The following is a 27,364-nucleotide window of genomic DNA, read 5'->3' as shown; positions in this document are numbered from 1 at the left end:
TGAAGTGGAAAGTTCCAGAGAGAAATAATGTAAAAACGCCAACAGACTTTTATTACGGCGTAGTGTTACAATGGTTCCATTTTATTATTGCACCTGATTTAAGCTAAACTCTACCATGGGTGTGTATGCATAGAAGTAAGCCCAGGACACCCAGGGCTGGGACTGTGGGAAGGTCCCAGGACCCACTGTGGGTGTTGGAACACACACACAGAGGTAGGGGTGGGCTGCCTTAGGAGTCCAGCCCCTGCCATTCTGACCTCGAAGTGTGTGTGTGTGTGTGTGTGTATATACATACCAGAAGTATAGCAATCATCTCAGACTATTTTGTGCCCCTGTATGTCGTGTGGTATCGAATGTTGTCACTCGCTCTTCTGCAGGCACAGTGAGGAGACTACTGGCTTGTACCTTGTGACTTTGAACTGAACCTGGCCTCAGTCTCCTCATCCGTGGTATGGGGCCGTCTCTGTGGCTCTTTCCCATAAATACCAACCTGTGAGTCAGGGCCAGAGGGCGGACAGGTATCCCTCGTTTCCCAGGCCAGCGGCCACATCCCCCAGGTGACCCTGGCCAAGCCCGGCGACTCCTCTTTCCTCTTGAAAGCACTCAGATCTGAGGGAGCTGCTTCCCAGATTGGGGGAGGGCGTCTCTGGATTTGATGGTCGGTGAGAAGCCCGGGGGACTGGGAGCACTGGGGAGGAGAGACCGGAAGGGGCTGCACAGGTGAGTGGGTGGGTGTGGCCGTGTTCCAGTAGAACTTACAAAACCAGAGGTGAGAATTTACTCAAGAGATGAAGGGAGAGTCTTGTACGAATATTGTGGGCTGCGATCATGGCAGTGTTACGCGGCGTCCAGCAGGTGGAAGTTACCCATGTGCCCCTTGGTGGGGTGTGGCTAAGTCAGTGTACGTGCATGGGGTGGGGCAGCATTCAGCCTTAAACCAGGAGGGAAGTTTGCACACGTGGAGGAGGCATGGGGAAACTGGGCTGATTGGAATCAGTGAAAACAGTAAAATATGTGGGATAATCACAGAAGGACAACCACCGTGTGATTCCAGGAGAGTAATGCGATGATTGCAGCTTCTTCAGCAGCGGGCTCTGCAAGGCAGGAGGGCAGCTCCTCCCCTCCCCAGACCCTCAGCTCTGCCCTGGGCCGGACGTACATCCCGACAGATGTGGAGCTGGCCAGTCCTGTCCCCAGATGCGGTTTGCCTGGTTCACTCTCTGGGGACGAGACCATCTGTTCCTTTCCTGGATTGTTTAAGGGGAAGAACGGCTCCCTTCAGCTCAGACCCCGTGAGCCATTTCTGAGAATGGTCCTGGCTGTCCCGATCCAGGGGCTGGACAGCGTTGGGATCGGCTTCCAGGGGAAGGGTGGCCGCCTCTGGCCTGGCTCAGCCACCCAAAGGCCCGATGCCTCCTTGGGTGGCTTCCAGGGGCCGCCCTGACACGGGCCTTCCCAGTGTCAGCTGCTCTGCAATTAATTCGATTCCTTTGCCAGGAAATTTCATTCAGCTCCTGGGTTCTCCGTGTCTCGGACTAGGAATTGACTTGAACGCCCAGAATGACCGAAGCTTATGTAATGTCTCCCAGGGACGGGGGTGGCAGCTTGTAGGCAGACACGTGATGAGACACAGCTCTGTGCCATGACCAGAGCCTTTGGGCGTAGGTGGCAATTAACTTTGCTGAAGAAATGAGCAAGGTGACTTATCTGTAGGGGAGAAATCAAAATGCCCCATGCAAAAGAGGACCGATCTTAGGAGGTTCGTGATGGCAGAAAATGAACTGAGACTGAGTTGCAGAAACCCAGCTGTCAGGGGCTTCACCTCCCCGGTGCCCTGCTGGCTCGCACACGTGTCTGTCTCATCTGAAGCTTGGAGCAACCCTGCAAGGTGGTCGTTGTTGGTCTCAGGAGCGAACTATAGAAATGATCCTTGGAAGCATGGTCTTCGGTGTCGGGAGAAAACTGAGACCCAGAGAGGGCGAAACCGGCTCACCCAGCAGGGAAGGGTTGAATTAGGTGAAGACCCAGATTTGGCCAAAACCCAGATCATCTTGGGAGGGGAATGGGAGAGCTTAGAGAGGGGCCGAGAGACAGTCCCAGCTCCCAATGCCTGCTCTGTTTGTTGAGCTCCTGGCGGGTTAGAGGCATTATACAGATGATAGCTATTTGGAGTCTCCTGGCTGTCCCAGTATTGGATGCTCTGTGGTTGTATTAGAAACACACTAGGGCCAGCCTAAGTGAAAAAAGAGGTTCTTTATTTCACGGACACAGGGGTGTCTTCTAACCCCAAACCAGGAGGCAGGCAGGTTGCCAGCGTTGCTGGGAAGGAGAGCTACAGGGTACCCACGCGGCCGTGCCCCTGCTGTATCTTCTCTAGCAGCATCCAGGTCTCTGTTGGACCAGTCAGGTCTACTGGGTCAACCCTGGCAGACAGAATGGCTGTGAGTGAGGGGGGCAGGCGAGGGCTTGTTGGGAGCGTGCCCTTAAATAGCTCCAGGAGGGTCTCCCCTCTGTCACAGCTAAGGCATCAAGATCCACAGGGATTGAATATCCTGGCTCATGGTCACACGACTAATGGTAGTAAATGAGGGCGTGGACGGTTTGAGTGAAGTGCATCTCACATGTGTGCAGTTTGCACACGTGCCTGCTGTCCAGGACAAGTCATCTCTGCTTGTCTGTGGGGCTATTTCTGATGTTTCTGGGAGGGTAGCGGGCCCTCCGGGTGCCGTTTGCTCCTCTACATGCATGCCCGTGATAAGGTTGTGGGCACAGTCAGATGAACAAGAACTAAACCCACTGAGCCCATCTTTGCTTAAAACGTTCAAGGATGGTGACTGCCAACCAGTGCGAGTTAGCATGAGAAGCAGCCCCCTGGGAGCCGTGTCTCAGACACGTGGGCGAGTCAGCGCCACAGCAGAGCCGACGAGGTCCTTGAAGGCTGGCACCTGGGCCCCCTGGCTTCTCAGGGTTCCCTGCAGTCTCCCCTCCAGTCCCCCCAAACTGGCCCTGGCGGGAAAGCGGGACGCCCCTCCCCCTTGCCCCAGGCGCTTGGGCCATTCTCTCCTGACCGTCCCACAATCCCGAGCAGATGGGTCTGTGTGTTTTCTTTGGCTCCCGTGTTGCACTTGAGACCGAGTGTTCATTCTTAGATATTTCAGTTTACCCATGGGGTGGAGAGGACGGGGTTTGTTTATAAGGGAATATTTTGGTGTGGACCTGACTTGACACTAACTTAGCTACTTTGGGGATGCTTGTCCCTAAATGAACACTAATTCGCGTCTGAAGCATCCTGGCCAGTGTGGTCCAGGCTCTGAGTGTTACGCACTCAGCCCAGGGTTTGGTGAAGAATGTTCTTCGTGCGAAATGTTGCTTCGTGCTGTTTATCTACAAGGGGGCGGGGCTCTGGATCGGCTTCCCCATTCATAAACCCTGAACCAGGCAGGGCTCTGAGTGGGAAGCATGGCGGGGGTGGGGCGGGGAGGTTGTATTTCCTCTCCGGACAAGTTAAACCTCAAAGGCACGGGCCCGTTCTGTGGGGTGCAGGAGGCTGTCCGTCAGCCCGCTGTCGCTGATGGATTTTTCTTCTTTTCCAGATTGGCAACCTGGAGGACTACTACCATTTCTACCACAGCAAAACCTTTAAGAGATCGACCCTGAGTAGCAGAGGCCCTCACACCTTCCTCAGAATGGACCCCCAGGTACCCGCGGGGCCGCAGCGGGTGGGTTGGTGGTCCAACCGATGGCTGAGGGTGGACGTTAATGCGGTACGAGATGGACGTTTGTTTTCACTGCCCACTCTGAATAAGACAAGGCAGGTGTGCAGCTATGCACCAAACCATCCAAATCCTTCATCCTCCAAATATTAGATCCCTTGTCACATTGAGAGTTTGAATTCCTCACTCTAGTTGGGAGTAGCAATCATGCTAGGGTAGCACTAGCAATATTTAAAAAACCAACAAAATACACTGTAATTATGAGAGGTGTATATGTGAATCTTATCCATAAAGTAAAAACACTAGGCAATTCTAGCAAATATTTCAGTAATGAAATTCAAAATCAGACAGATGTTTTTGTGGTTGTTTTAACACATATCTTAAAAGTTGCTGCACATTTTAAACCAGGGAAGTAAATGTAACTATTTTGCATTAAAATGCATGTGCTCTTTGAGATGTAAAACAGAAATTTGAAAAGAGGCTAACCTTTTTAAAAAAAATATTTATTTGAGGACAGAAGAGAGACAATAGAGTGCCCACCCTCTGAGTGTTTCCAAGTGCCTGCAGTGGCAGGGGCTGGCCACATCGAAGCAGGATCTGGGAGCTCAATCCAAGGCTCCTCCATGGGTGGCGGGCACCCGACAGCTGGGCCATCGCAGCGGCCTACAGGGCCTGCATTAGCGGGAAGTTGGAGTCGGGAACCAGAGCCAGGTGTCTAACGCAGGTACTCTGATTTGGGACAGAGGCATCTTAACCACTAGGCTGAACCTCCACCCCTACTCTCGCAAAGAAGCTAATCTTTTGTTTGTTTGTTTCAAAAATTTATTTTAGGTGCTGGCACTCTGGCGTAGCGGGTAAAGCTACCGCCTATAATGCCAGCTTCCCATATGGGTGCTGGTTCTAGTCCTGGCTGCTCCATTTCCCATTCAGCTCCCTGAGATACTCCTGGGAACACAGCGGAAGATGGCCCAAGTCCTTGGATCCCTGCATGCATGTGGGAGACCCAGAAGAAGCTCCTGGCTCCTGGCTTCAGATCGGCCCAGCTCCAGCAGTTACAGCCATTAGGGGAGTGAACCAGAAGATGGAAGACCTCTCCCTTGTGGGTGCAAGGGCCCAAGCACTTGGGCCATCTTCTGCTGCTTGCCCAGGCACATTAGCAGGGAGCTGGATTGGAAGTGGAGCAGCCGGGACTTGAACCAGCTTTACCTGCTACATCATAATGCTGCCTCCCCACCCCCAGATGCTAACCTTTGAAGGTTTAATGTAATTCACATCTGTTAAGTGGTTAATTATACATCTTACATAAGTTTGAAATTAGTGTTTGACACCTATCAGTCAACAGATGGTTGGTTAATATTAAAAATTTAAATATTAAAAAATTAAGGTGCTCCAGTGAGCCTTCAGTAAGTTCCTCTATTCAATGGGTATTTGTGGAATATCTGCCTTGTGGCTGGCTCTGTCCACAGCAAGGCTAGTGGAGCTGACAGGGGGGGGTGACGATTAAGCAGACCAGAGAAAAGCATGTGACAGTCACAGAGGGGATGACTGCCCCGAGAGAAAGCAAAGGTCACGTCCGGAGCAGTAGCAGCCCTCGCGCATCAGGCGGCCTTTGGTAGATCGTGGTTTTAGAGCACAGCGTGGAAGTTATCTTTTCTTTTAAAAAACACTTTTTAATTTAGTTAGTTGAAAGGCAGAGTGACAGAGGTAGAGGGGAGAGGGAGAGGGAGATTTCCTTCTTTTGGTTCACTCCCCAAACGCCCAGAGCTGAAGCCAGGAGCCAGGATCTCCCTCTGGGTCTCCCACTGGGGTGGCGGGGGACTCAGGTACTTGGGCCCTCATCTGCCGCTTTCCAGGTGCATTAGCAGAGAGCTGGATTGGAAGTGGAGCAGCCGGCGCTCTGGTATGAGATTCCGGCATCCCAAGCAGTAGCCTAGCCTATAGCCTCACTGTGCCTCCCCAGAAGTTATCTTCTCTCGATAGCAACGTGCTCAGTGCTAGATTGGGCTCCCTGGCTGGCACATGACACCATTTCAGCTATTCCCAGAGAGCATTTGTAGTAAGGTTTCCATGGAAAAGGGGTTCTTGGTGTCCCTTGTATACTCCACTGACAGTCATGGCTCCCTCTGCATTGGTCAAGCCGGGGGATGGGAGAAAAGTTTATCCCAGGGCACTCTGCTTGCCTTGCCGCCCTCCGGGTCATTGTTCCATGGGTCCCAGGGGAGCTTGTTCATGGCAGTGGGCTGTGAAAAGGCGGACATGGCTGGAATGTGTTTCTAAATTCATTTTAAAGGTGGACAGATGGGTGGGCGAATGAGGAATGGATGAATGAAAGAGCGAATTGGTGGGTGGATGGATGGATGAGGGATGGATGGATGAAGGATGGATGGATGAGGGATGGATGGATGAGTGATGGAGGGATGGATGGGTGGATGAGTGATGGATGGATGAGTGATGGATGGGTGGATGAGTGATGGATGGATGAGTGATGGATGGATGGATGAGGGATGGATGGATGGATGGATGGATGGGTGGATGAGTGATGGATGGATGAGTGATGGATGGATGGGTGGATGAGTGATGGATGGATGAGGTATGGATGGATGGATGAGTGATGGATGGATGAGGTATGGATGGATGGATGAGGTATGGATGGATGGATGAGTGATGGATGGATGGATGAGGTATGGATGGATGGATGAGTGGGTGGATGAGTTATGGATGGGTGGTGAGTGGATGGGTGGATGGATGGGTGGGAGTTGAATGGATGGATGGATGGTGAGTGGATGGGTGGATGGATGGGTGGGTAGTTGAATGGATGGATGGGTGGATGGATGGGTGGGTAGTTGAATGGATGGATGGGTGGTGAGTGGATGGGTGGATGGATGGGTGGGTAGTTGAATGGATGGCTAGGTGGTGAGTGGATGGGTGGATGGATGGGTGGGTAGTTGAATGGATGGATGGGTGGTGAGTGGATGGGTGGATGGATGGGTGGGTAGTTGAATGGATGGATGGGTGGTGAGTGGATGGGTGGATGGATGGGTGGGTAGTTGAATGGATGGCTAGGTGGTGAGTGGATGGGTGGATGGATGGGTGGGTAGTTGAATGGATGGATGGGTGGTGAGTGGATGGGTGGATGGATGGGTGGGTAGTTGAATGGATGGATGATTGGTAGATGGAAACATGGATGGATGGGATGGGTGGGTGAGGAATGGATAGATGGACATACAGATGCAAAGAGATAGATATCCAATTATGCTAATTGCATTTTTCCTTAATACCAAGGAAGAGGAATTTAATGTTTATTTAGGGATTACCATGTGCTTATTAGGCATTTTAATGTATCACTCATCTAATCATAAAGAGTTATGATTATATGTACTTGAGCCTGCACCATGGGACTTGAAGAAATGTTTTTCCTATGGGCTGGTACGTTTTCTTCCTCTGGAGAGCAAAGACAAATTGTAGTTGCTCTTTGCCACAGAGTGGGGCAAGTGGAGAGGGACAAGCAGACCTGGCACGTGGCTGAGCGCCACGTGTGATCCACGTGTGATCCGGGCAAGGAGTGCGGCGTGATCATGGAGGGGCCTGGGTTCTGTGAGGTCCAAAGTGGCCATGCTCTGTCGTCCTGGGGAAAATGCTGAGCTGGGAGAGAAGTCGCTGCAGCACTGTCTTCACACACGTAGGTGATCTGCCGGGTGTAGGCAGCCCGCCCCTCCCGCGTCTGGAGTCCTCAGCCTGGTCTAGAGTAGATACAGTGGCTTCATCTGCTGTAGCGACATCCTCTGTTCTTGGTGACTGAACCACAAAACTTTCCAAGGGACTCAACTCTACTGCTCTTCCTTGCCTTCTCAAAATACCAGCTGTGCACCTGCGGGGTCCAAGGCCTTGCGGGGGATGGGGAGCAGCCCAGCAGGCCTGTGCACGGGGGAGCACCCAGAGAAGCAGGACCAGAGACCCGTGCGTGCGTGAGGAACGTATGCCCAGGCAGCAGAGGCAGATTCCAGGCAAAGCTTGAGTGCCACCGTGCCCCAGACCTGCCCACCCCTGCAGCTGCGGACCGGCTTGGTTTTGGGTGTGTGAGCTTGGGTCTGTGGGCAGGGCGTTCCCAGAAAGGCAACGGAGGGAAGGGTAGGTTTCCTAGGCAGAGGCTGGGGCAGTTAAATGTCTTTGAATAAAATCCCCTTTTGTGCGGTTTCCTAATAAGCTCCTGGCAGGACTGCTATCAAAGCGCTCTGCCAGTCAGGAAAAATGGGGGGAGGTAAACAGCCCAGCTAGCCCAGCCCCGCCTGGGCCCCCACGGATTGGCTGATTGTTTCTCCAAGTTCTCATTAAAGCATTAAAGCTGTAGCCCCATGAAATGCAAATAGACATCAGAACCAATTAAGAACTCAGAATTGCAACTGAAATACCTCGGTGAAAATTAGTCTAGTTTTAAGGCAAACCAAATCAATTAGCCATCAGTCTGACTAATGTTTACTGCGCCTGGTCACTCTGATTCAACGTTTGTCCAAACGAACGGTTTGCGATCGGTGTTGGAGGTTATCTCGCATTGCAGTGCATCGGAACGGTCTCCTCTCCTTAGCAGAGCGCTTGTGCGGCACCTTGACGTCTGCAGAGAGCCCTGTCATTAGTATTATTAACAAAAGGCGAAGATGGGTTAACGTGATTCAGGGACATTGGAATGCAAAGTTACCATTGCCTTTGAATGACCAAACTGGAAATGAATGTTATAGGGCTTAGGATAAAGTTCGATTGAATACAGATGGCTCTTTGTTTTAATTAGCTCCAGTCACTATTGTATAAGAGTGCTCCAATAACTGATAGAATTTACGATCCTCCCCATAGTCAACTAAAAACTGAGTGTGCGTTTGTTAAAACAAAACGAAACACACAGGGGCGGGCTGGGGGAGAGGAGGCAAGGCAGGATTTTCTTATTTAATCACACACACACACACTACACTCCTCCACGTGTGCACACACATGCACACGACACTCCTCTGCGTGTGCACACACGCACACTACACTCTTCCACGTGTGCGCACACACACTCACGCCTACACATTTAGGCACTGATCATGTCCCAGAATTCTGCCATAGTTCTCCTTGCACTCCCAATTACCTTGAAATGTTGTGCCTTTTTTTTTTTTTTTTTTTTTAACCATCTTTGAAAAGGGCCATTCTGCTGATTGTGTGGTTGCTCGGCCCATCCTGGCGAGAACGGCTCAAGTGTTCTCCGAGGTCTGTATCAGTCCCTGGGTTTTCCAAGGGCTGTCATTTCACCAAACTGAAAGCATTTGTTTTTAACTTGCTGTTTTGCCAAAAGTCTGGAGAAGGGTGGGTGCTACCAACGCATCAGCCAATAGCTGAAAGGGCTCACAAATTTTTTTTAAATTACTCGTTCTGGTCCTGCTCCAAGCTGGCTTATAGTTAGCTGCTGCTGCCTGCGTCTTCCAAACCTTACATTTCAGCAGGATGACTTGGGCTCAGCCCTCTCCTCTCTTCCCTCCTCAGCCAGTTTGGTGGCCAGAATGGAAGGATCAAGATGTGATTAGGGAGGCCCCCGGGGTCTCCTTCCGGGGGCAGTGGGAGCCTCTGGTTCCATGCTTCCCATTCATAGTTGAAAGCTCCCAAATTGCAAAAAACGGTTTCGAGACTGGAGCGAGCCTTCTGTTCTGTAGGCTGGGACTTTGCCCCCAGAGTGTAATCGGAGCTCAGGTTTCTTCCAGCGGTGATGCAACGCAAAGAGCCGATGTTTCCATCGGCCACAGATGGAATTTTATCTGATAGTTGTGTGTGCTAGAGCCACTCAAACTGCAAACAAACAAAAAGTTCCTGGCAAATAAAGTCACAGAGACAGCAAGTGAGCAGACTGGGCCACAGGGGGCGATGAACTGTAGTGAGCTGGGCGGGGGCGGCTGCTGCCACAGGGAGACGGGGAACCTCAGGTGTCCTAACCAGTGGTCACAGACACGGTCACTCCTGTCCCTGGTGTCTGGGATGAAGAAGTAACAAGCTGTCCTTTCACGTGTTCAGCACAACCCAGCCGGTCCTAGTGGCTGGCAGAAGTTGGCAACAAAGTTTTGAGTCTTAAAATACACCTTAAAAGATGCTGTTTTCCTAGCTTACCTGTGTGCCTAGCACGTCCCCTGAGATGTCTCCAGAATGTCTCCAAGTTGTTCTGTCCCAAACCCAGATCAGCGACAGGGACCCCGGCTGTGTCTCAGAGACCATTCTCTGAATTCCGAGGCCAGCCTGAAGCCTCCAGCATGGTTCCCTCCGTTGGAGGCTTCCATGAGCTGCCTGGCTCTAGCCTGCCCTCATGGCCTGCACCCCTAACCCAGGGAGGCATCTGTCATCTCTCACCCGGACCATTGCACTGCTGGTCTCCCAAGCGCCCTTGGCCCCTGTCAATCTGCTGGCCCTGCTCCCGAGGGGTGATGTGAAGTACAGGGCCCCGCCCACACCCTCCTTGGTCTGGCCTCCTGCAGCCTCTGAGCCCTGGCTTTTAAGTTCCTCTGGAATGGCCCTCACGCCTCCTTTTTGCACCCCACTCTCCTCCCCAGCCCCCCTGCAGCTCCCGGGGAGAGTCCTCCGGCTTGTCTGCTCTCCCTAGCAGTTGTGGGTTTAGAGAGGGCACACGGGGCAGTGTTTGGTGGGAGTGATGGCTGGTGTGTGTCTGGGAGCTGGTGACAGAGTGACAGAGACAGGGCTGGCAGGGGATCTGCAGATTGCGCTGGGAGGCTTGGGGCGGCAGGGTGGGGAGGGGCTGTGAGAAGCGAACTGACTTGGCTCCTGGTTAGGCACATGCAAGCCCTCTCTCACTGATGCAATGAAACGCGCTGCACGTCTGGGTTGTTTTCAGTCCCCTGCAGGCTCGGCAGCTATAGAGTCAATAGTAGGTGGATGCTTATGAGGGTTTATTGAACTGTGTCTCAGTTTGCACAGATTAGGTTCATGTGCGCAAGTTCTGTCTGTGGCTATGTCACCTGTCAGCTGCCTTCCGTAGGAATGCTTCAAAAGAACATAGTGGGCCACCTTGGTTAAAGCAGACCGGGAGCCTGTGTGAACAAAGCCGCGCTCTGTGCGGCTACAGCCACGCCGAGGGAGGTGCTGGCCGAGGCTGCACGAGGGCGTGTTGGCTGGGTCTGGCTTCGCAGGGGTGTTCATTTGCCAGGGCGGCCTTGACCAGTGCCCGGTGGTGGTTTGCGCAACAGAAACGTCGTCTCCCGAGTACAGGTGCTAGGGGTCCAAGGTCAGGAGAGATGACGGAAGGTGGCCGTGTATGCGCTGGGTCCGCCCGTGTTCCTCCCGCTGTGTGTGTCTGTGCTGACCTCCTCTGCTGAGGCCAGTACCGCTCAGAGGGGCTGGGGTCCACCCTCGTGGCCTTATGGTATCTTAACCAAAATTGTCTCCAAATGCAGTCCCATTCTGAGGTCCTGGGCGTTCAGCATAAGCACTTAGGGGGCTCACAGCAAGCAGAGTGGGACTCTGGCTGCTGGGCCTGGTGTCCGTGGGTGGAGGCCAGTGATAGGCAGAGGAGAGAAGAGACCTTCCCCAAGGTGTGTCTCACCCGCTCCCCTGTCTCCAGCTCCAGGGGAACCAGGGCTGTCATTTCCAAAGACTGCAAATCCGGGCTCTCCCACAGGGTGGTCCCTAAATGGTCTGCAGCCTGTTTCTCTCTCTCTCTGGGCTGCAGGTGTGGAAGGGGGAGGGACAGGAAGGGCTGGGTTCCCAGTTGCCATGGTGATTGGGAGGGTCTCAGGCTGTTAGAATCTCTCTTTTTGCTTTGGTCCCTCCACCTTCTCTTCCTCCTCTGTTGCCCTTGGACTGAGGGGTTGTGGGGTTAGGTAGGAGCCTGACAGCCCCCTCCCCCGCCCCAGGGGCCCAGTGGAGCCCTTTAGCCAGTGCTGGCTCTCGGTGCTGGTCCCCACTGCCCTCCAGAAGTGACATTTGTCACGTCTGCTCTTCCCTCCTCCGTGAGACCAGCGTAGCTTGATGGTTCGTAAGCATTTGGGGATACAGGCCCCTTGGAGGAGCTGGCGAAGGTTGTGGGCTAGTGGGCTTGTTTTCTCTCTCTCTCTCCAGACCAGAGAGAGGTTATGCACCCCTGCCCACACCGTTTTCCACGCAGCTCCTGGCATTTCCAGCACTTTGGCTACCCTTCGTTCATTCAGGGACCACGGCCCCGGCCGAGAGCTCAGCTCGGTCCCCCACATCCCCGGTGTGACGTTAGCCAGGGCCCGGCAGTGGAGAGGGACCTGCATACGCTGAGTGGCTCCTGCCTGTGGGGGAGTGCACTCAGTGTTGATGGGAGTGCCTGGTGGGGTGGGGGAGGGTCTCCGCAGGGACGCAGCCTCCCGCACCGCAGGGGCTGCTGGGCGTGTCTCAGGCTCCTTTCTGTGGCTAATGAGCAGTGCAGCAGATGGACAAATTCTGAAGAGTTCTAAACGTTCTGGCTCCGGGTTCCGGAGGTGCAAGGTCAAGCGCCCAGTCCCTAGGAGGCTGGAGGCATCCCCAGGACCAGGGGCCGCCCCATGACCTTGTCTAGTCCTTGTCACCTCCCAGCGCCCCCATCTCTAAACACCACAGCAGGTTAAGTTTCTTCTCAATACCCCATAACAGGGAGCAGGGTTTTCTTTTTAGATTTATTTTTTATTTGCTTGGCAGGCAGAGTTAGAGAGAGGAGAAGAGAAACAGAGAGAGAGAGAGAAATCTTCCACCTGCTGGTTCACTCCCCAAATGGCCACAATGACTGGGGCTGGGCCAGTCAAAGCCAGGAGCCTGAGAGGGAGGGCCTGCCTTGTCCAGCCTGGGCGCCGGAGGCTTCCAGATGGTGAGGGCTGAAGTTTAGATCCAGGTCGGCCCAGTGAGGAGAGAAAGGCTTTCCCATTGCAAGGCCCAGACTGGAGAAACAGCCGAGGCTGCTGCCCCGCGATGCCGCACCAGGAGGCAGAGCAGGCGAAGGAGGCCCCGGGCACTGTGGGTGGCCTGGGGGCTGTGAGGTGCAGGAGGTCCAGTTTACACCAGGTATCTGTCACGTGGCGTCACGTGCAGGATGGAGGCAGGGGCACCTGTCAGAGGCCACTGTGACTGTCCTGATACAGGGGATGGTAGCCATGGCAACCCGTGGAGGGCCTGGACCCTGACACTGCAAGGGGATTCTGTGAGACCCGGTCATTAGAGGGGATTCCAGGTTGTTCTGACTTGGAGAGCAGAGGCATTGTAAGGCCAGTAGGAGCAGGATGTGAGTGAAGATTCCCTTTGGGGCGGCTTTAATTGGAGATGCCAGCAGGTTTGGGATCCTGTGCCCAGCAGAGTGCAGGGGAGAGAAGTGGTCAGGTTGAGAGGTGTGGTCTGGGAGGCCTTTGGTATGGGTGGTGTTTCTGGCTGGAGAGGGGCACCCCTGAGTACACCGGGACTGCTGCTCCCAGTTTTCAATAGCAGTAAAAAGCCTCTGCCTGCAGCCCCCTCCCCAGCCCGGGGCACCTGCTGTAGCCTTGGCCACCTGGACCCACCCCTCTCAGGAGGCCCCAGCCTCCTCCTCAGTCAGTAGCAGCAAGAGAGGAACACCCCCCACATAGGCTGGGAACACCCCCCACAGGCTGGGGACACTCCCCCCACAGGCTGGGGACACCCCCCACAGGCTGGGAACACCCCCCACAGGCTGGGAACACCCCCCCACAGGCTGGGGACACTCCCCCCCAGGCTGGGAACACCCCCCACATAGGCTTGGAACACCCCGACACAGGCTGGGAACACCCCCCCCAGGCTGGAAACACCCCCCACAGGCTGGGGACACTCCCCCCCCAGGCTGTGGCCTCAGCCAGGATTCAGGCAGTGCCTGGAACCCCTGTCGGTCATCTAGGGTTACCATAATGAATACTGCAAACTGTGGGGCTTAGCATAGCTGAAACTGACCATCTCACGGTCCTGGTGAGCGAGCACGAGTCGGGGCTGCTCTGTCGGCAGCCGTGTCCTTCCCAGGCTCCTGGAGAGGGTGCCAGAGAAGCCGCCTCGGTCTGTGGCAGCTGCACTGTTCCAGCCTCTGCCTCTGTCTCCTCCCGTGTCTCTATCCCCCTGGCCACCCTAACATCTTACTGTGTGGCAAGCGCACCCAGAGAATCCAAGATGTGTGCCTCTCACGATCCATGTCTTTTTTTTTTTTTTTTTTTTTGACAGGCAGAGTGGACAGTGAGAGAGAGACAGAAAGAAAGGTCTTCCTTTACCATTGGTTCACCCTCCAATGGCCGCTGTGGCCCGCGCGCTGCAGCCAGCGCACCACGCTGATCTGAAGCCGGGAGCCAGGTGCTTCTCCTGGTCTCCCATGCGGGTGCAGGGCCCAAGCACTTGGGCCATCCTCCACTGCACTCCCTGGCCACAGCAGAGAGCTGGCCTGGAAGAGGGGCAACTGGGACAGAATCCGGCACCCCGACCGGGACTAGAACCCGGTGTGCCGGCGCCACTAGGTGGAGGATTAGCCTAGTGAGCTGCGGCGCTGGCCACAATCCATGTCTTAATGACGCTTTCCCTAAACCCGCAGGGAATCGGCTAGAATGCGCAGGAGCTTCCTTGCTAGCAGTAGCTCCCCTTCCCACGATCCCGTGGTCTCAGGGCTTTGGAAAGGGAGCAGTCTCCACACGAGAAGATGGCAGCCCCCACGCACAACCCCGGCTCCTGCTGTCTGTCCTCAGCCACAACAATGTCGTTTTGTGTTGCTGCAGGCTCTCGGTCATAGGTAACTCGTGTGTAGGGCTTTGCTTCCCAGGTGTTGGGGCTTTGAAACATGGATCAGTGCGCACCACTGACTCCCCCCATGCCTCCTCCGCTAAGAGGAGGTCTGAGCCGCAGGGAGCTTGGGAGGGGCCCGGTGAAGAGACCCTGATGGCAGCTTGCACATGGAGTGACAGGGAAGCATGGCCACTGCTCCCCGCACGGAGAGCTGACCGTGCAAGGTATGCGTGTCCTTCTCCGCCTGCACTCTGGCCATAGCCCTCCATCACACGCTGCATTACCACTCACAAAACGAGAACCCTGAAGGGTCTGTCAAGGGTGCCCCTCGCTCGTGGGCAGGTTCTGATTCTGTTGGATGAGAGTTCAACTTGCAGTGACTTGGGTCATCGGCACACGGCTGACCTTCCCCAGAGTGGCTGGGGGACTTTGGGTTCAGCCGGAGCTGGGGAAGCAGGGCCAGGCACCTTGGCCCTGGACCGGACCAGGTGTATTCCAGGTACCTTGTGCCAGACACTCAGGAATACCCAGTACATTGTAGCTGAGTGAGCAGCTGGGTAGACAACGCACAGAATGCCCATTGTCCAGAGAAATCAGGGAAGGAGGACACGGGGAAACCGCATTCTTTGTGCTGGGCAGGAAGTCGGGTGTGGGATCCCCTAGCACAGCAAGTCGGGTGTGGGATCCCCTAGCACTTTCCTGGGCATGGGCAAAGAGCCTGGACAAGGAAGCCGCATGCCCACTGACTGACCCCGCCTCCGTGACTGCACTGGCCCCCTGGATTCCACCTCCACAGAGTCGGGGTCCAGAACCCCCCATCCCTGGCACATAATCTCTCAGCCCCCTTGGCCTGGCAGAGTCTTCCTTGGCCAGAGACTTCGACTGAGCAGGCTGCCCCTGAAACCAAGCCAGCAAGAACCCCCCAGCACCGTGCTGCAGACCTGGTGCTGTCACAGCCCCTCAGAGCACTGTATGGATGTGGGGGGGGGGCACTTAACCTGAGCCCAGCAACAGTGAGGGGCCGGGGGCTCTGCCATCCCACCAGGGAATATCTCGTGCCCTCTGGCCAATGCCAGATGATTGGGGGTGGAGGGTAAGGGTGAGCCACCCTCTCACCTGCTTCTCTGCCTGGTGGGCAGCCCTACGAGTGGGGCTGGCTGGGGGTGCTGGGCCCAGCCTGGGAAGAGGGATGCAGTCCTGTGGTTTTATGACAGGACGGTGGACAGGCTGTGAGATACAGGCCTCGGTATTTTACACAAGGTCAGAGCTCTCTAGTTGGGGCAGTTGCAAGTTGCCCTCAGCAGCCACTGTGAACAGAGGCTCTCCTGGTTTTGTGTTCCCTGGAGATACCTGCCAGGGGCATTATAAATGATCTCAGACTTGGCGCAGAGGCTTTGTGAAGCGACCAACCCACCATCAGTCCTGAGCTGGCAGTGCTCCTGGGGAGCCCCCTGCCCTCTCGGCCTCAGGTGGCTCCTTACCCTGACACCTGTCCTAGCTTCTGGGACCAGCCTCAAGTCCCCTGCCTTGGCCTAGACTCTGAATCACCTTGGGCTCCTCCTCCTTCCACCTTGGAAAAGCAGAGTGACAAGAGAGGGAGAGACAGCGAGATCTTCCACCTGCTGGCTTAGTCCCCAAATGGCCTCAACAGCCAGGATTAGGCCAGGCAGGAGCCAGCAGCCAGCAGCCCCATCCTGATCTCCCACATAGGTGGCAGAAAGCCAAGTACTTGAGCCATCATCTGCTGCCTCCCAGGTGCACTAACGGGAAGCCGGATGGAAAGCAGAGGGGCTGGGCCTTGATCCCAGGCCCTCCAAGATGGGCTGCAGTCTTCCCTTTCTGCAGTCTTTGGGGGACAGGTGTTGGGCCTAGTGACTGAGACACTGCTCGGGACGGCTGCACCCCACATCAGTACCGAGGTTCAAGTCCCAGCTCCACCCCCAGTTGCGTCTTTCTTCTAATGCACACCTTGGGTGGCAGGCCCGTGGGAAAAGCTGGACTGAGTTCTCAGCTCCTGGCTTTGGCCTGGCCCCGTCTGAGCTTTTGTGGATTTGGGGGCAAGAAGCTAGCAGATGGGAGATCTCTTTCTCTGTGTCTATATCTCTATATCTGCCTTTTTTTATTTTAAAAATTTATTTGAAAGGCAGAGTTACATTGAGGCAGAGGCATAGAGAGAGAGAGATAGAGGTCTTCCATCTGCTGGTTCACTCCCCAAATGGCCGCAATGGCCGGAGCTGGGCTGATCCGAAGCCAGGAGCCAGGAGCTTCTTCTGGGTCTCCCACGTGGGTGCAGGGGCCCAAGGACTTGGGCCATCTTCTACTGCTTGCCCAGCCACAGCAGAGAGCTGGATCAGAAGTGGAGCAGTGGGGACTCAAACTGGCACCCGTATGGGATGCCGACGCTGCAGATGGCGGCTTTACCCGCTAGACCACAGCGCTGGCCCCTGTCTCCACCTTTCAGATAAACACATAAATAAATCGACATCTGACAATGATGCTGGCTGTGTGCCAAGCACTAATACTGGGCTCTGGCTATACTACCCCTTTTGGCAACAAGGGATGATCCCTAGTCTGTGGTTGACAAACGGAGGCCAGGGAGGAGAGCCGACTGCTTCCCAGGAACGTGGCCCTGGGTTTTGACCCAGACACCCTGGCCCCTGGTCCCTCTCTTAAATATCTTTTGTGCCACCTCTCAGACTTCATCTCTTGGTTGTGAAGGCAGATTATGACAGTCGAAAGAATTGTGTAAAATCCCAAGAGCAGTTAGAAATGTTTGAATTTGTCATAATGTCAGCATCCAGGCATTGCTGCTTTTAATAGTTTGCTGTATCCGTTCTAGATTTTTCTCTGTGCATGCTTCAGTACCTCGTTTCTAGTGGCTGCCAGCAATTCCAATGAATGGATTTCCAGCATTTAGTTGCTCAAGCCCTCACTGTGAGACGTCGTCCAATGACAGTTCGGCCACAGTGTCTTCCCTCCCTTCACTCCCTCTCTCTCCAAACCTGCATTTCCTTTGGGGGAGGGGACAAGGGTCATCAGATAGTTTATTGGCAATTTCACGAGTCCTCCTCCCCCACCTTCCGCTGGTAGAATGACTTTATAATCTACAGAGTGGTGGTATTTCTCCTTCTACAAAGGCATGCAAGTTCTCACTTTTCAAATATGGTCACTCTAAAGTACAAGTGGGAGGCCAGCGTGTGGAGTAGTGGGTAAGGCCAGCATCCTGTATGGGCACTGCTTTGTGTCCCAACGGCTCCATTTCCAGTCCAGCTCCCTGCTAATGGCCTGAGAAAAACAGCGGAGGATGGCCCAAGGGCTTGGGCCCCTGCCACCCATGTGGGAGATCCTGGTTCCTGGCTTCAGCCTGGCTCAGCCCTGGCCATTGTAGTCATTTGGGGAGTGAACCAGAGGATATAGGATCCCTGTCTGTTTCTCCCGCTTTCTCTATAACTCTGACTTTCAAATAAATAAATAAATCTTTTTAAGAAATGAAGTAAAAATGTCCCCTTGGAACTCACCATCCAAAACACTATTATGACACAGATATTCCACCCTACAATGCACCCTACCCTACTAGCTACAAAACACTACTAGGACACAGCTATACAACACCTTAGACAGCTATAGAAAATCAGGAGATTGTTTTAAAAACAGATTTAATCCATTTTCCTCCTCTTTGAAAAAGGTTTGTTTATTTTATCTGAAAGGCAGAGTTAAAGAACTTCCATCCATTGATTCAGTCCCCAAATGGCCTCAATAGCCAGAGTTGGGCCAGACTGAAACCAGGAGCCTGAAACTCCATCAGGGTCTCCACGTGGGTGCAGGGGCCCAAGCACTTGGGCGTCTTCTACTGCTTTCCCATGCACGTTACCAGGCAGTGGATCAACCTGCTGCACCACAATGCTGGCCTCTGTGACTCCGTTTTCTGTCGTGATACAGAAACCTGAAGCTGGTATTGATGAAGAAAAGGTCCATTTGGTTCACAGCTCTGGATGCTGAAAGTCCGAGACTAGGTGGCCCTTCTGCGTGGTCTCTGGTTGGCTGCATCCCAGTGTGGTCAAGAAGCAGAAAGAGAAACGGCCGCGTGCAGGAGGGGCCCAGCGCCTGGGTGGCCTTGCTTTGCGACAGCCCACAGTCACGAGAGACTCACTTGCTCCATGAGCACTGATCCTCCCCAGGGTGGAGTCTCTGTGACCCAGTTACCTTCCGGAATCACCCGCCTCTTCTAGGTCCTGCTGCCTGTACCTGCCCCGCTGGGAACCGGGCTTCCGGCACGTGAACCTCTGGGGACGTGCTCGGCCCACACACAGACCCTAGCAGACCGTCCCCTCGTTTCTTCCTGGCAGGTGAAGTGGCTGCAGCAGCAGGAAGTGAAGCGCCGGGTGAAGAGGCAGGTGCGGAGCGACTCGCAGGCACTCTACTTCAACGACCCCATCTGGTCCAACATGTGGTACATGGTGAGTGGCGGTGCCCTGGCCTGGCGCGGGTCGCTTCCCCTAACACAGCTGACTTTGCATGACAGCTCCAGGCGGTCACGCTGCAGCTTGAGTGCAAAACCCCTCCTTCGAGGCGGGGCAGCACGAGAGCCACCTTGTGAATTCTCTCCAAAGTGGTGGAAGTCCGGGGGGTCTCTTAATGCAGTCTGTAGGGCTAACTGGGGAACCCCAGACCTTGGGCTGAGCCCCTGAAGGGAGGGGGGATGACAGGCAGGTGCCAGGTGCAGAGAAAGGGAGGGGCCCCTCCACGTTTGTGCTTCCAGGGAGGAAGAGGTGGGACCCGGGGCGGCTCCTGTTTATTTGCAAGCACAAGCTGTGGGTTTGCCCTGGGTGTCCATTCCGCATCCGGAGGGTCCATGTCGGGGGGCTTTGTGTCTTCTGTACACGCAGCACTGTGGCGACAGGAACAGCCGCTGCCGGTCGGAAATGAACGTGCAGGCAGCCTGGAAGAGGGGCTACACGGGGAAGAACGTGGTGGTCACCATCCTGGATGATGGCATAGAGCGCAATCACCCTGACCTGGCCCCCAACTATGTAAGTTCACCATGCAGCGGATGCCTGGAGGCTCGGCTGTGCGGGCCATTGAGACGCAGTCAACTGGAGAAAGCAGCCAGTGCCCGTCTGCCTCCCACTCCTCAGGCGAGCGCTAGGCTGCCAGCTGCTTGGCCAGGTGCCGAGGAGAGAGGGTTTGCCGAGGGAGCCAGCATGGGTTTGAGGAGTCACCCACTGCTCAGAATGGAGCTTACGGAATTAAACGCGTCACAGAGCCCGTCACTGTGTGGACTTTAACGATAGGAGCAGTTACAGGATTAGCACGTGAGCCCCTGGCACCACTCTGAGACCCCGAGGAAGCTGGGTGTAAAATGGGGCCAAGAAAGGGGGCTACCTCATAGCATCACTGTGGATTCAGTGGGTTCATAAGGGTGACGGAGAGAACCCAGTAGAGAGTAAATATTATCAAGTCCTTCGATACTCTGAAGAGCCTGGTACCGGAGGTGGTGTAGTCAGCCACATTGTGTCCATCTGATAGCTGGTGCTGTGGTGTAGTGGGTAAAGCTGCCACCTGTGATACTGGCAGCCTGTACGGAAGCTGGTTCGAGTCCCAGGTGTTCTACTTCCAATCCAGCTCCCTGCTAATGTGCCTGCGAAAGCATCATAGGGCCCCTACACTCAAGTGGGAGACCCGACGTGCACCTCCCAACTCCTGGCTTCATCCTGGTCTGGCCCAGCCCTGGCCATTGCATCCATTTGGGGAGTGAATCAGCAGATAGAAGACTCTCTCTGTCTCTCTCTGTCTCTGACTCTCTCTCTCTCTCACTCTGACTCAAATAAATACATAAATTCTTAAAAAAAAAAATGAGTTTTGGAGACTATGTCAATAAAGCCAGAAAGCTTTTATGATATATTTTTTAAAAGATTTATTTTATTTATTTGAAAGACAGAGTTACAAAGAGAGGTAGAGACAGAGAGAGAGGTCGTCCATCCACTGCTTTAATCCCCAGATGGCTGCAACAGCCGGAGCTGCGCCAATCCAAAGCCAGGAGCTTCTTCCTGGTCTCCTACGTGGGTGCACTTCTATTGCTTTCCCAGGCCACAGCAGAGAGCTGGATCAGAAGAGGAGCAGCCGGGACTAGAACCAGCGCCCATATGGGTTGCTGGCACTTCAGGCCAGGGCGTTAACCCGCTGTGCCACAGCGCCGGCCCCTATGATACAAAATTATGTGAGCTACTGCTGTTAAAAGTATGTAGACAAAAGCATACATATTGAAAATATAAAATGAAGGAAAGCCTGACACCTGCCGCCATGGGCACGGGCCTCAGGGACATGCTAAGTGACGCAGATTCGTCACAGAGGACGAACACTGTGGGATTCCAGTGACTGGAGACACACAGAGCTGTCATGTACACAGAACGGTGACCTCCAGGGCCTGGGAAGGAGGTGTGGGGACGGTTTCCGTTTTGCAGGTTGAGGAGCTCTGGAGAGGGGCGAGGTGAGGGTTGCACAGCAGGGTGTACGCAGTGCTGTCGAGCTGTGCACCCGCTGAGATGAGGAGTTTCGTATGGTGTCTGCTTTACCACCGTAGAAAAGCCACGGACGAGGGTAGTTCGAGGAAAGCCCTGTGTGTGGTTTCCTCTCTTTCCCAAGAGAGGCCTGCGACGGAGCTGTGGAAGGGCTGTGCCATTGGCTCACCCTCTTTGTGTCTTCTCTCTAGGACTCCTATGCAAGCTATGACGTCAACGGGAACGATTATGACCCGTCCCCGCGGTACGACGCCAGCAATGAGAATAAGTACGTCGTTCTGTGCCCTCTCCCCTTGCTTCCCCGCCGCTCTCCCTGCAGGCTACACCTTGCACAGGGCGGTCCCAGAGACAGCTTGGGCTGGGGCGGAGGGCGCATCTCCACCTGCCTGGGCGCTGTCCGGTGGGGTTTTATCCGGGAGCTGGAAGCCACATCCACACCAGCCTTCAGGCCACTGAGGCTTCTGCGGAGCCGGCCTCTTCCTGCAGGGGTGCAGCCTCTGCTGCTCAGCTAGAAATGGAGGTTGTTTCTTGTTTCCAACCGTGTTGAAGTAGTTCAAGAAAGAATAACGTGGAGGTCGAGGAGGTCTCCATGGCTGGCTGGGGTAAGACAGCCGTGGTGTGTTGGAGCACACGGGTCACGGGCCTGAGTGTTGGTGACACCATCCTGGACCTCTTGAGCCAGGTAGAGGGTCCCTGAGTGATGCTGGACCAACCCCAGCTCTGTCACTCACTGGCCGGGGCCTCCTGCCCACTGGGGGACGTTGCTGGGACTCTGTGTCTTAGAGGCTGTCCCAGGAGCTGCCGCCCTCTTTCCTGGGACTGGTGTGAGGTTTGGGGAGAGGGCAGGTGAGGGATCCGCGCAGCGGCTGCCCAGGGCGCTGTGGGGGTCGTTGCGGGCCCGTCCTTTTGTAAAGGGACTTGGGCAGCCCCAGCCCTGGATGCGCACGTGTGCAGCTAGCTTGTTCTTTCTCTGCCAGTAGACCCCAAGCCCTGAGCCCTTAGCGTTCTTCTGAAAATGTTTAGAGGAAAATCCCAAGCGCCCTTGCATTCTTCCCCCAGTTCTGGAGCAGGTGCTAGCCCGGCCCTCCCACCAGCGTCCCTTAGCCGAGGTTGATCTGACTCAGGCCTGCGTGACACCGTGTGGGCCCGCATAGGCCACTGCCAGGGCTGCCTGCCTGCCTCACGTCTCAGGGTGCCCTTGCCCTCCCACCGGGAGGCCGCCTGGGGCCGCAGGAGCAGGGAGGAGTGATCCGGCGCCTACGCAGTGACCCTTGAAGGGCGGGATCGAATGGAGCCGTGTGCCCTGTGTCCGGCCCTAGCTCCAGGGCCAAGCAAGTTGAAGGGAATGACAGCTGAGACCCTCCAGAGGGCCAGACGGGGACCCGTTTTTAAAGGCGGCTTTAAACTTGAATCAATGATTCGGTCCCCGTGGACTCTTCTCAGAGACGTGCTGTTTGAATTTACCCATTTTTCGGCCTCCATGGGAGAAATTGACCCAAGGTGGCACATTGAGAATGGAGTCATTACTGAGCACAGCGATAGGTTATTCTGGTAATTTCTTCCCTGCTATGGAGTGTCCATGGTTCCTTAGCTCCTGCTTACACGGCAGTAGGAGTGCTGAGGGGACCGTCCTGGGGGATGAGGGGCGCCCTAGGTACACAGCGGCGAGACCTGAGACATCAGTGCTGGTTTGTTCTTTCATGCCATCAGGTAGGCAGGCATTGATGCTACACCTGCGTGTGCCAAATGTCATGTTGTCAGTCCCAAGAGACACAGAGCTGACGGAGCACGGTCCCTGCCCCATGAGCAGAAGTGACGAGAGGCAGGGGACAAGTCCAGGGCCAAGAGTATGAGAGCAGGTGCCCTGCTCCCGACTGAAGGGCGAGGGGAGGCGTCCTGCAAGAGACAGCCCATGCACAGGTGTGTGCAGCTCGCACAGCACGGCCTGATGCTCCCTCCCAGCTGAGGGTGGCGACGAGAAAGGCAGTGGGATCTGGGGACAGCTGACTCTTGTTGCCAATGCATGCAGTTTTCTAGGATTTGCTGGGCTGGGTCCTCACCGTGTTTGCTCCTTTGCTTTAGACACGGCACTCGCTGTGCGGGAGAAGTCGCTGCTTCAGCCAACAACTCGTACTGCATCGTGGGCATAGCGTACAACGCGAAAATCGGAGGTAAGGCTGGGGCGTGCAGCCTGGGAGCTGAGCGGCCTGGGGCCCCGGGGGCCATAGAGTGCCCTTCTTGCAGGCTCAGCAGCCTCATGTCCTTCAGCCATGGCCATGCCAAACCCCTGGACCAGCAGCAGCAAGGCCACATGTGCTGGGGCCCAGGCAGCACACGTGCTGGGGCCCAGAGAAAGGAGTTTCTCACAGCTTTGCCTGCAAAGCCATCACAGCTCCCCTGAGAAAGGCCCCCTCTTTTTCTCCTCTGGGTCTGCTAGCCTGGCCTCTTGACTGTCAGATACCCCCCTAAATGGCCGTGATGGTTCTCTCCTGCTCCTAGCCCTTGGCTGGCCCTCTGTCTCTTCCCCTATAGATTTACAGTCTTCCTTTCTTTCTAAGTCCCGACTCCCACTTGAACCTGCTGACCTACTTCTTCTGTCCCTGCCCCTCTGCTTTAGCCAGAAGCTCTGTAGGGAGGGGCTGAGATGCCAGGGAGCCCAGCGCTTGCTGACCTCACCTGAGAGGCGTGGCCGCTCTCATACACACTCCAGGGACAGCTGGGCTGCCGCCTCTCAGCTCTGCTCACAAGCAGCACAAGGCTGGGGGTTGGGCCCGGGGGTTGCTGGGCCATTCAGTCCTTGGGGGATTTCTTTAGTTGTGTTTAGAAAGAGGGTCCCAGGCTTTTACTTACTTTTCCCTGGGTGATCTTTGAAGGAGCCAGGATCTGTGGTTCTTTGTGACAGGTGTCAGCCCCAAGGGCGTGTCCTTGAGTCTGGGTTCAAATCAGGAGTCTCAGCTGATGGCCTCAGTCCTCTGGAGATGTAGGGGTGCTCCCTGGAGCCTTGATGATGAGCGAGAAACCCTAAGAAGCCTTCCCATGTGCGGTGGAATCAGGCTGACCTGAGCACCACTCCCCTTCCCCATTCCCACCACCCCGGCTGTGTGCCCTTGGACGATACACAAACTAGCTCTGCATAAGCTTTCTGCATTTTTGGGGAAAGTGGCAGTGACATGGCTTTCTTGTGGCGCTGAAGTCGGACACCACGTGTGTGAGCGTGGACTCGGAGCCTGGCCTGCAGGGAGCCGCTGGCCTCCTCGCTCCCTGATGCAGGAACCCGCAGGAGAGAGAACGAAGATGTTCGTGTTGCTTTGAGTGAGGGGTGGAGCCCAGCTTTGGGCTTCCGTTGGTTAGCTTTTCGTTACTTTAATGAGAGTACCTGAGATCTTCCTGAGGACAAGGCTTACTTCTGTCAGTGGTTTGGAAGTTCAGTGTTCAAGATCAGCTGGCTCCATGGTCTGGCTGATGGATGCTGATGGTGGCAGAGCAGGTGCAGAGGGGCCGTCCCATGGCAACCCAGGAAACTCAGCTGGAATACCCAGTCCTCTCTCGAGAGCTACCTGCCAAGGATAAGCCCCCAGGACCAAAAGACCTACCCCTGGGCCCACCTCCCAGCTGTCAAATTTAGATTATGACTTGACTCTAATCCACTGTTAAAGCATTAACCCACTAGCTGGCTTTTTTTTTTTTTTTTTTTTTTTTTTTTTTGACAGGCAGAGTGGACAGTGAGAGAGACAGAGACAGAGAGAAAGGTCTTCCTTTTGCCCTCCAATGGCCGCCGCGGCCGGCGCACCGCGCTGATCTGATGGCAGGAGCCAGGTGCTTCTCCTGGTCTCCCATGCGGGTGCAGGGCCCAAGCACCTGGGCCATCCTCCACTGCACTCCCGGGCCATAGCAGAGAGCTGGCCTGGAAGAGGGGCAACCAGGACAGAATCCGGCGCCCTGACCGGGACTAGAACCCGGTGTGCCGGCGCCGCAAGTCGGAGGATTAGCCTAGTTAGCCGCAACACCGGCCCTCTAGCTGGCTTCTTAAACATTTATTTTTATGTACTTGAAACACAGTGACAGAGATGGAGAGATAGGGAGAGATCTTTCTGCTGGTTTACTCCTCAAATGGCTGCAACAGCCGGCGCTGGACCAGGCTGAAGCCAGGAGCCAGGAGCTCCACCTGGGACTCCACGTGAGTGGCAGGGGCCCACGTAGATGGTCCATCTTCTGCTGCTTTCCCAGGTGCATTAGCAGGGAGCTGGATTGGAAGCAGAGCAGCCAGGACTTGAACTGACCTCATAGGGGATAGGGAACACCAGTGTCACAGGTGGCAGCTTAACCTACGGCACCCCAACACTGCTCCCAATCCATTAACGGTTAACATAAGACTTTGGGGTTTAAATGTCTCCCTGAGTTGGGGGAACCAAGTTGTGTTCGGTCCATAATGGGGTTGTGTGAGCTTTGCTCCTCCAAATCCTGGCAGTCCTAGATGTGCCCCTGGCTGGCAGCCAGGACATCAGCTGGACACTGTTCGAAGCAGACTCCTAGCCCCCGTCTCGGACCTTGCAGATGTTGTCTTCAGAGTGACAGACCCCCAGAGGCTGTGCCTGCAGGTGGCATTGGAGGAGCATTAGTGGCAGGACTCGGGGTGATGCAGGCAGGGAAGAGTGAGGCGGTCCAGGGAAGAGACGCACTGCAGAACCTCCCAGAGAACTGCTCATCGGGCAGCTCCACCTCCACTCAGGAGTGGAGACCCAGGCTTCCCGGAGTCTGTGGCGAGCACCTCCCCTTGCTGGGCTTGGGAACAGGGATTTAAACACCAAAAAAAGGCAAATCGAGAGAGACAGACAGACAGACAGACACCGAGACCATCCATGGGCTGGCTCACTCCCCAGATGGCCAGGCCAAAGCCAGGAATTCCAGCCGGGTGTCCCACATGGGTGGCAGGTGCCCAAGTACTCAGGCCATCTTCCTTCCAGGCACATTTACAGGAAACTGGATTGGAAGCAGAGTAGCTGGGACTCAAACAGGTGCTCTGACAGGGTGCTGGCGTCACAGGTGGCAGCTTGAACTGCTGAGCCACAACACTGGCCCCAACAGGAATGTTTTAAATTAATACACTGAATGTGTCCACGTGCCCTTTGAGCATATTCTTTGCGGATACACTGAGGGAGGAAAGAAAGATGACAGACGCAGTCGGGGCCTCCAGGAACTCCGCGTGTGTCTTGGGGAAGACCGTAGGGGAACAAAGTCTGAAATGAGAGGGGCAGATAGGGAACCCAGGAGCCTCAAGGCAGGCGCTCCGTGAAGGCAGACACACAGGGCCTGCCCGAGCTCTGCACGGAAGGATTCCACTGTCGGGACAGGATGTGGAGAAATCAGCAGGCTGTGGAACATGGAGCTGGGGGCAAAGGGAGCCTGGGGCTGAGGCCATGACGCAGGAACGCAGGTGTGATGTGGAGGCTGGCTTTGACTCAAGGACCGATAGATAGTGTGTGGCCTCAAAGCTGCTGGACATGGCTTTAGTCTCTGCACGCAGGCAGCCACCCCTCCCTCCTGCCACGCCTTCTAAGCCCACCCCTGTGTGAGGCAGCCTTTGGGGGCTGGGGGGGGCAGCATGGCATGGCCTCCCTTCCAGTGTGCTAGCGCAGGCAGGGAATCCCTCTGAATGCCCCTGGAGCTGGCCTTGGAGCTAACTTCTTTCTGTCATTTTTTTCCTTTTACTTTTTTGCTCAAGAGGCTATAATGTTTATCCTGATTTTTCCCAGTTTTTCTGGGATTAATAGTTGACTATCCCTTGTCCAAAATTCTTGGGAGCAAGAAGTATTTCAGATTTGAGCTTTCTTTCAGATTTTTGGAATATTTTCGTATGTATAATAAAATATCTTGGGAATTAGACTCAAATCTAAACACAAAATTCCATTTTGCTTCACATATAAGTTATACACATAGAATTAAGGTAATTTTATACATTTTTAGCGCGCCTGCCCTTGTTTTTAAAAGATTTATTTATTTTGAAATGTAGAGTTACAGAGTGTGTGTGTGTGTGTGTGTGTGACAGAGAGAGAGAGAAAGCAACACACACAGAGAGGTTTTCCATCCACTGTTTCATTTCCCAAATGGCCACAGCACCCAGGGCTGGGTGATGCCAAAGCCAGGAGCGTCTTCCAGGTCTCCCACATGGGTTCAGGGACCCAAGTACTTGGGCCATCTTCCACTGCTTTCCCAGGCCATTAACAGGGAACTGGATTGGAAGTGGAAGAGACGGACTTGAACTAGCACCCATATGGATACCAGCACCGCAGGCAGTGGCTTACCCTGCTACACCACAGCACCTGCCTTTTGCGTGTGACCCATCACAGGAGAGCAGATGTGGAAGTTCCCGATTGTAGCATAACAGCAGCACTCAAGAAAGTTTTG

General features: G+C 54.8%; 1 protein-coding gene across 2 annotated transcripts in view; it reads left to right on the top strand.

The window, feature by feature from the left end:
• Positions 1-27,364, top strand: part of PCSK6 (proprotein convertase subtilisin/kexin type 6) — a 169,440-nt gene that overhangs the window by 37,554 nt on the left and 104,522 nt on the right. For both annotated transcript variants that reach the window (XM_008269785.4, XM_051822269.3), the window contains exons 2-6: positions 3,594-3,698; positions 18,788-18,898; positions 19,328-19,471; positions 21,151-21,227; positions 23,042-23,130. In XM_008269785.4, the coding sequence (XP_008268007.2) occupies positions 3,594-3,698; positions 18,788-18,898; positions 19,328-19,471; positions 21,151-21,227; positions 23,042-23,130 (526 nt within the window). The remainder of the gene's footprint in view (positions 1-3,593; positions 3,699-18,787; positions 18,899-19,327; positions 19,472-21,150; positions 21,228-23,041; positions 23,131-27,364) is intronic.

Source organism: Oryctolagus cuniculus, chromosome 12, assembly GCF_051225735.1.
Source record: "Oryctolagus cuniculus isolate XC-2025 breed Fujian yellow rabbit chromosome 12, ASM5122573v1, whole genome shotgun sequence".
NCBI lineage: Eukaryota > Metazoa > Chordata > Mammalia > Lagomorpha > Leporidae > Oryctolagus > Oryctolagus cuniculus.
This window is presented reverse-complemented; position numbering and strand designations above follow the sequence as displayed.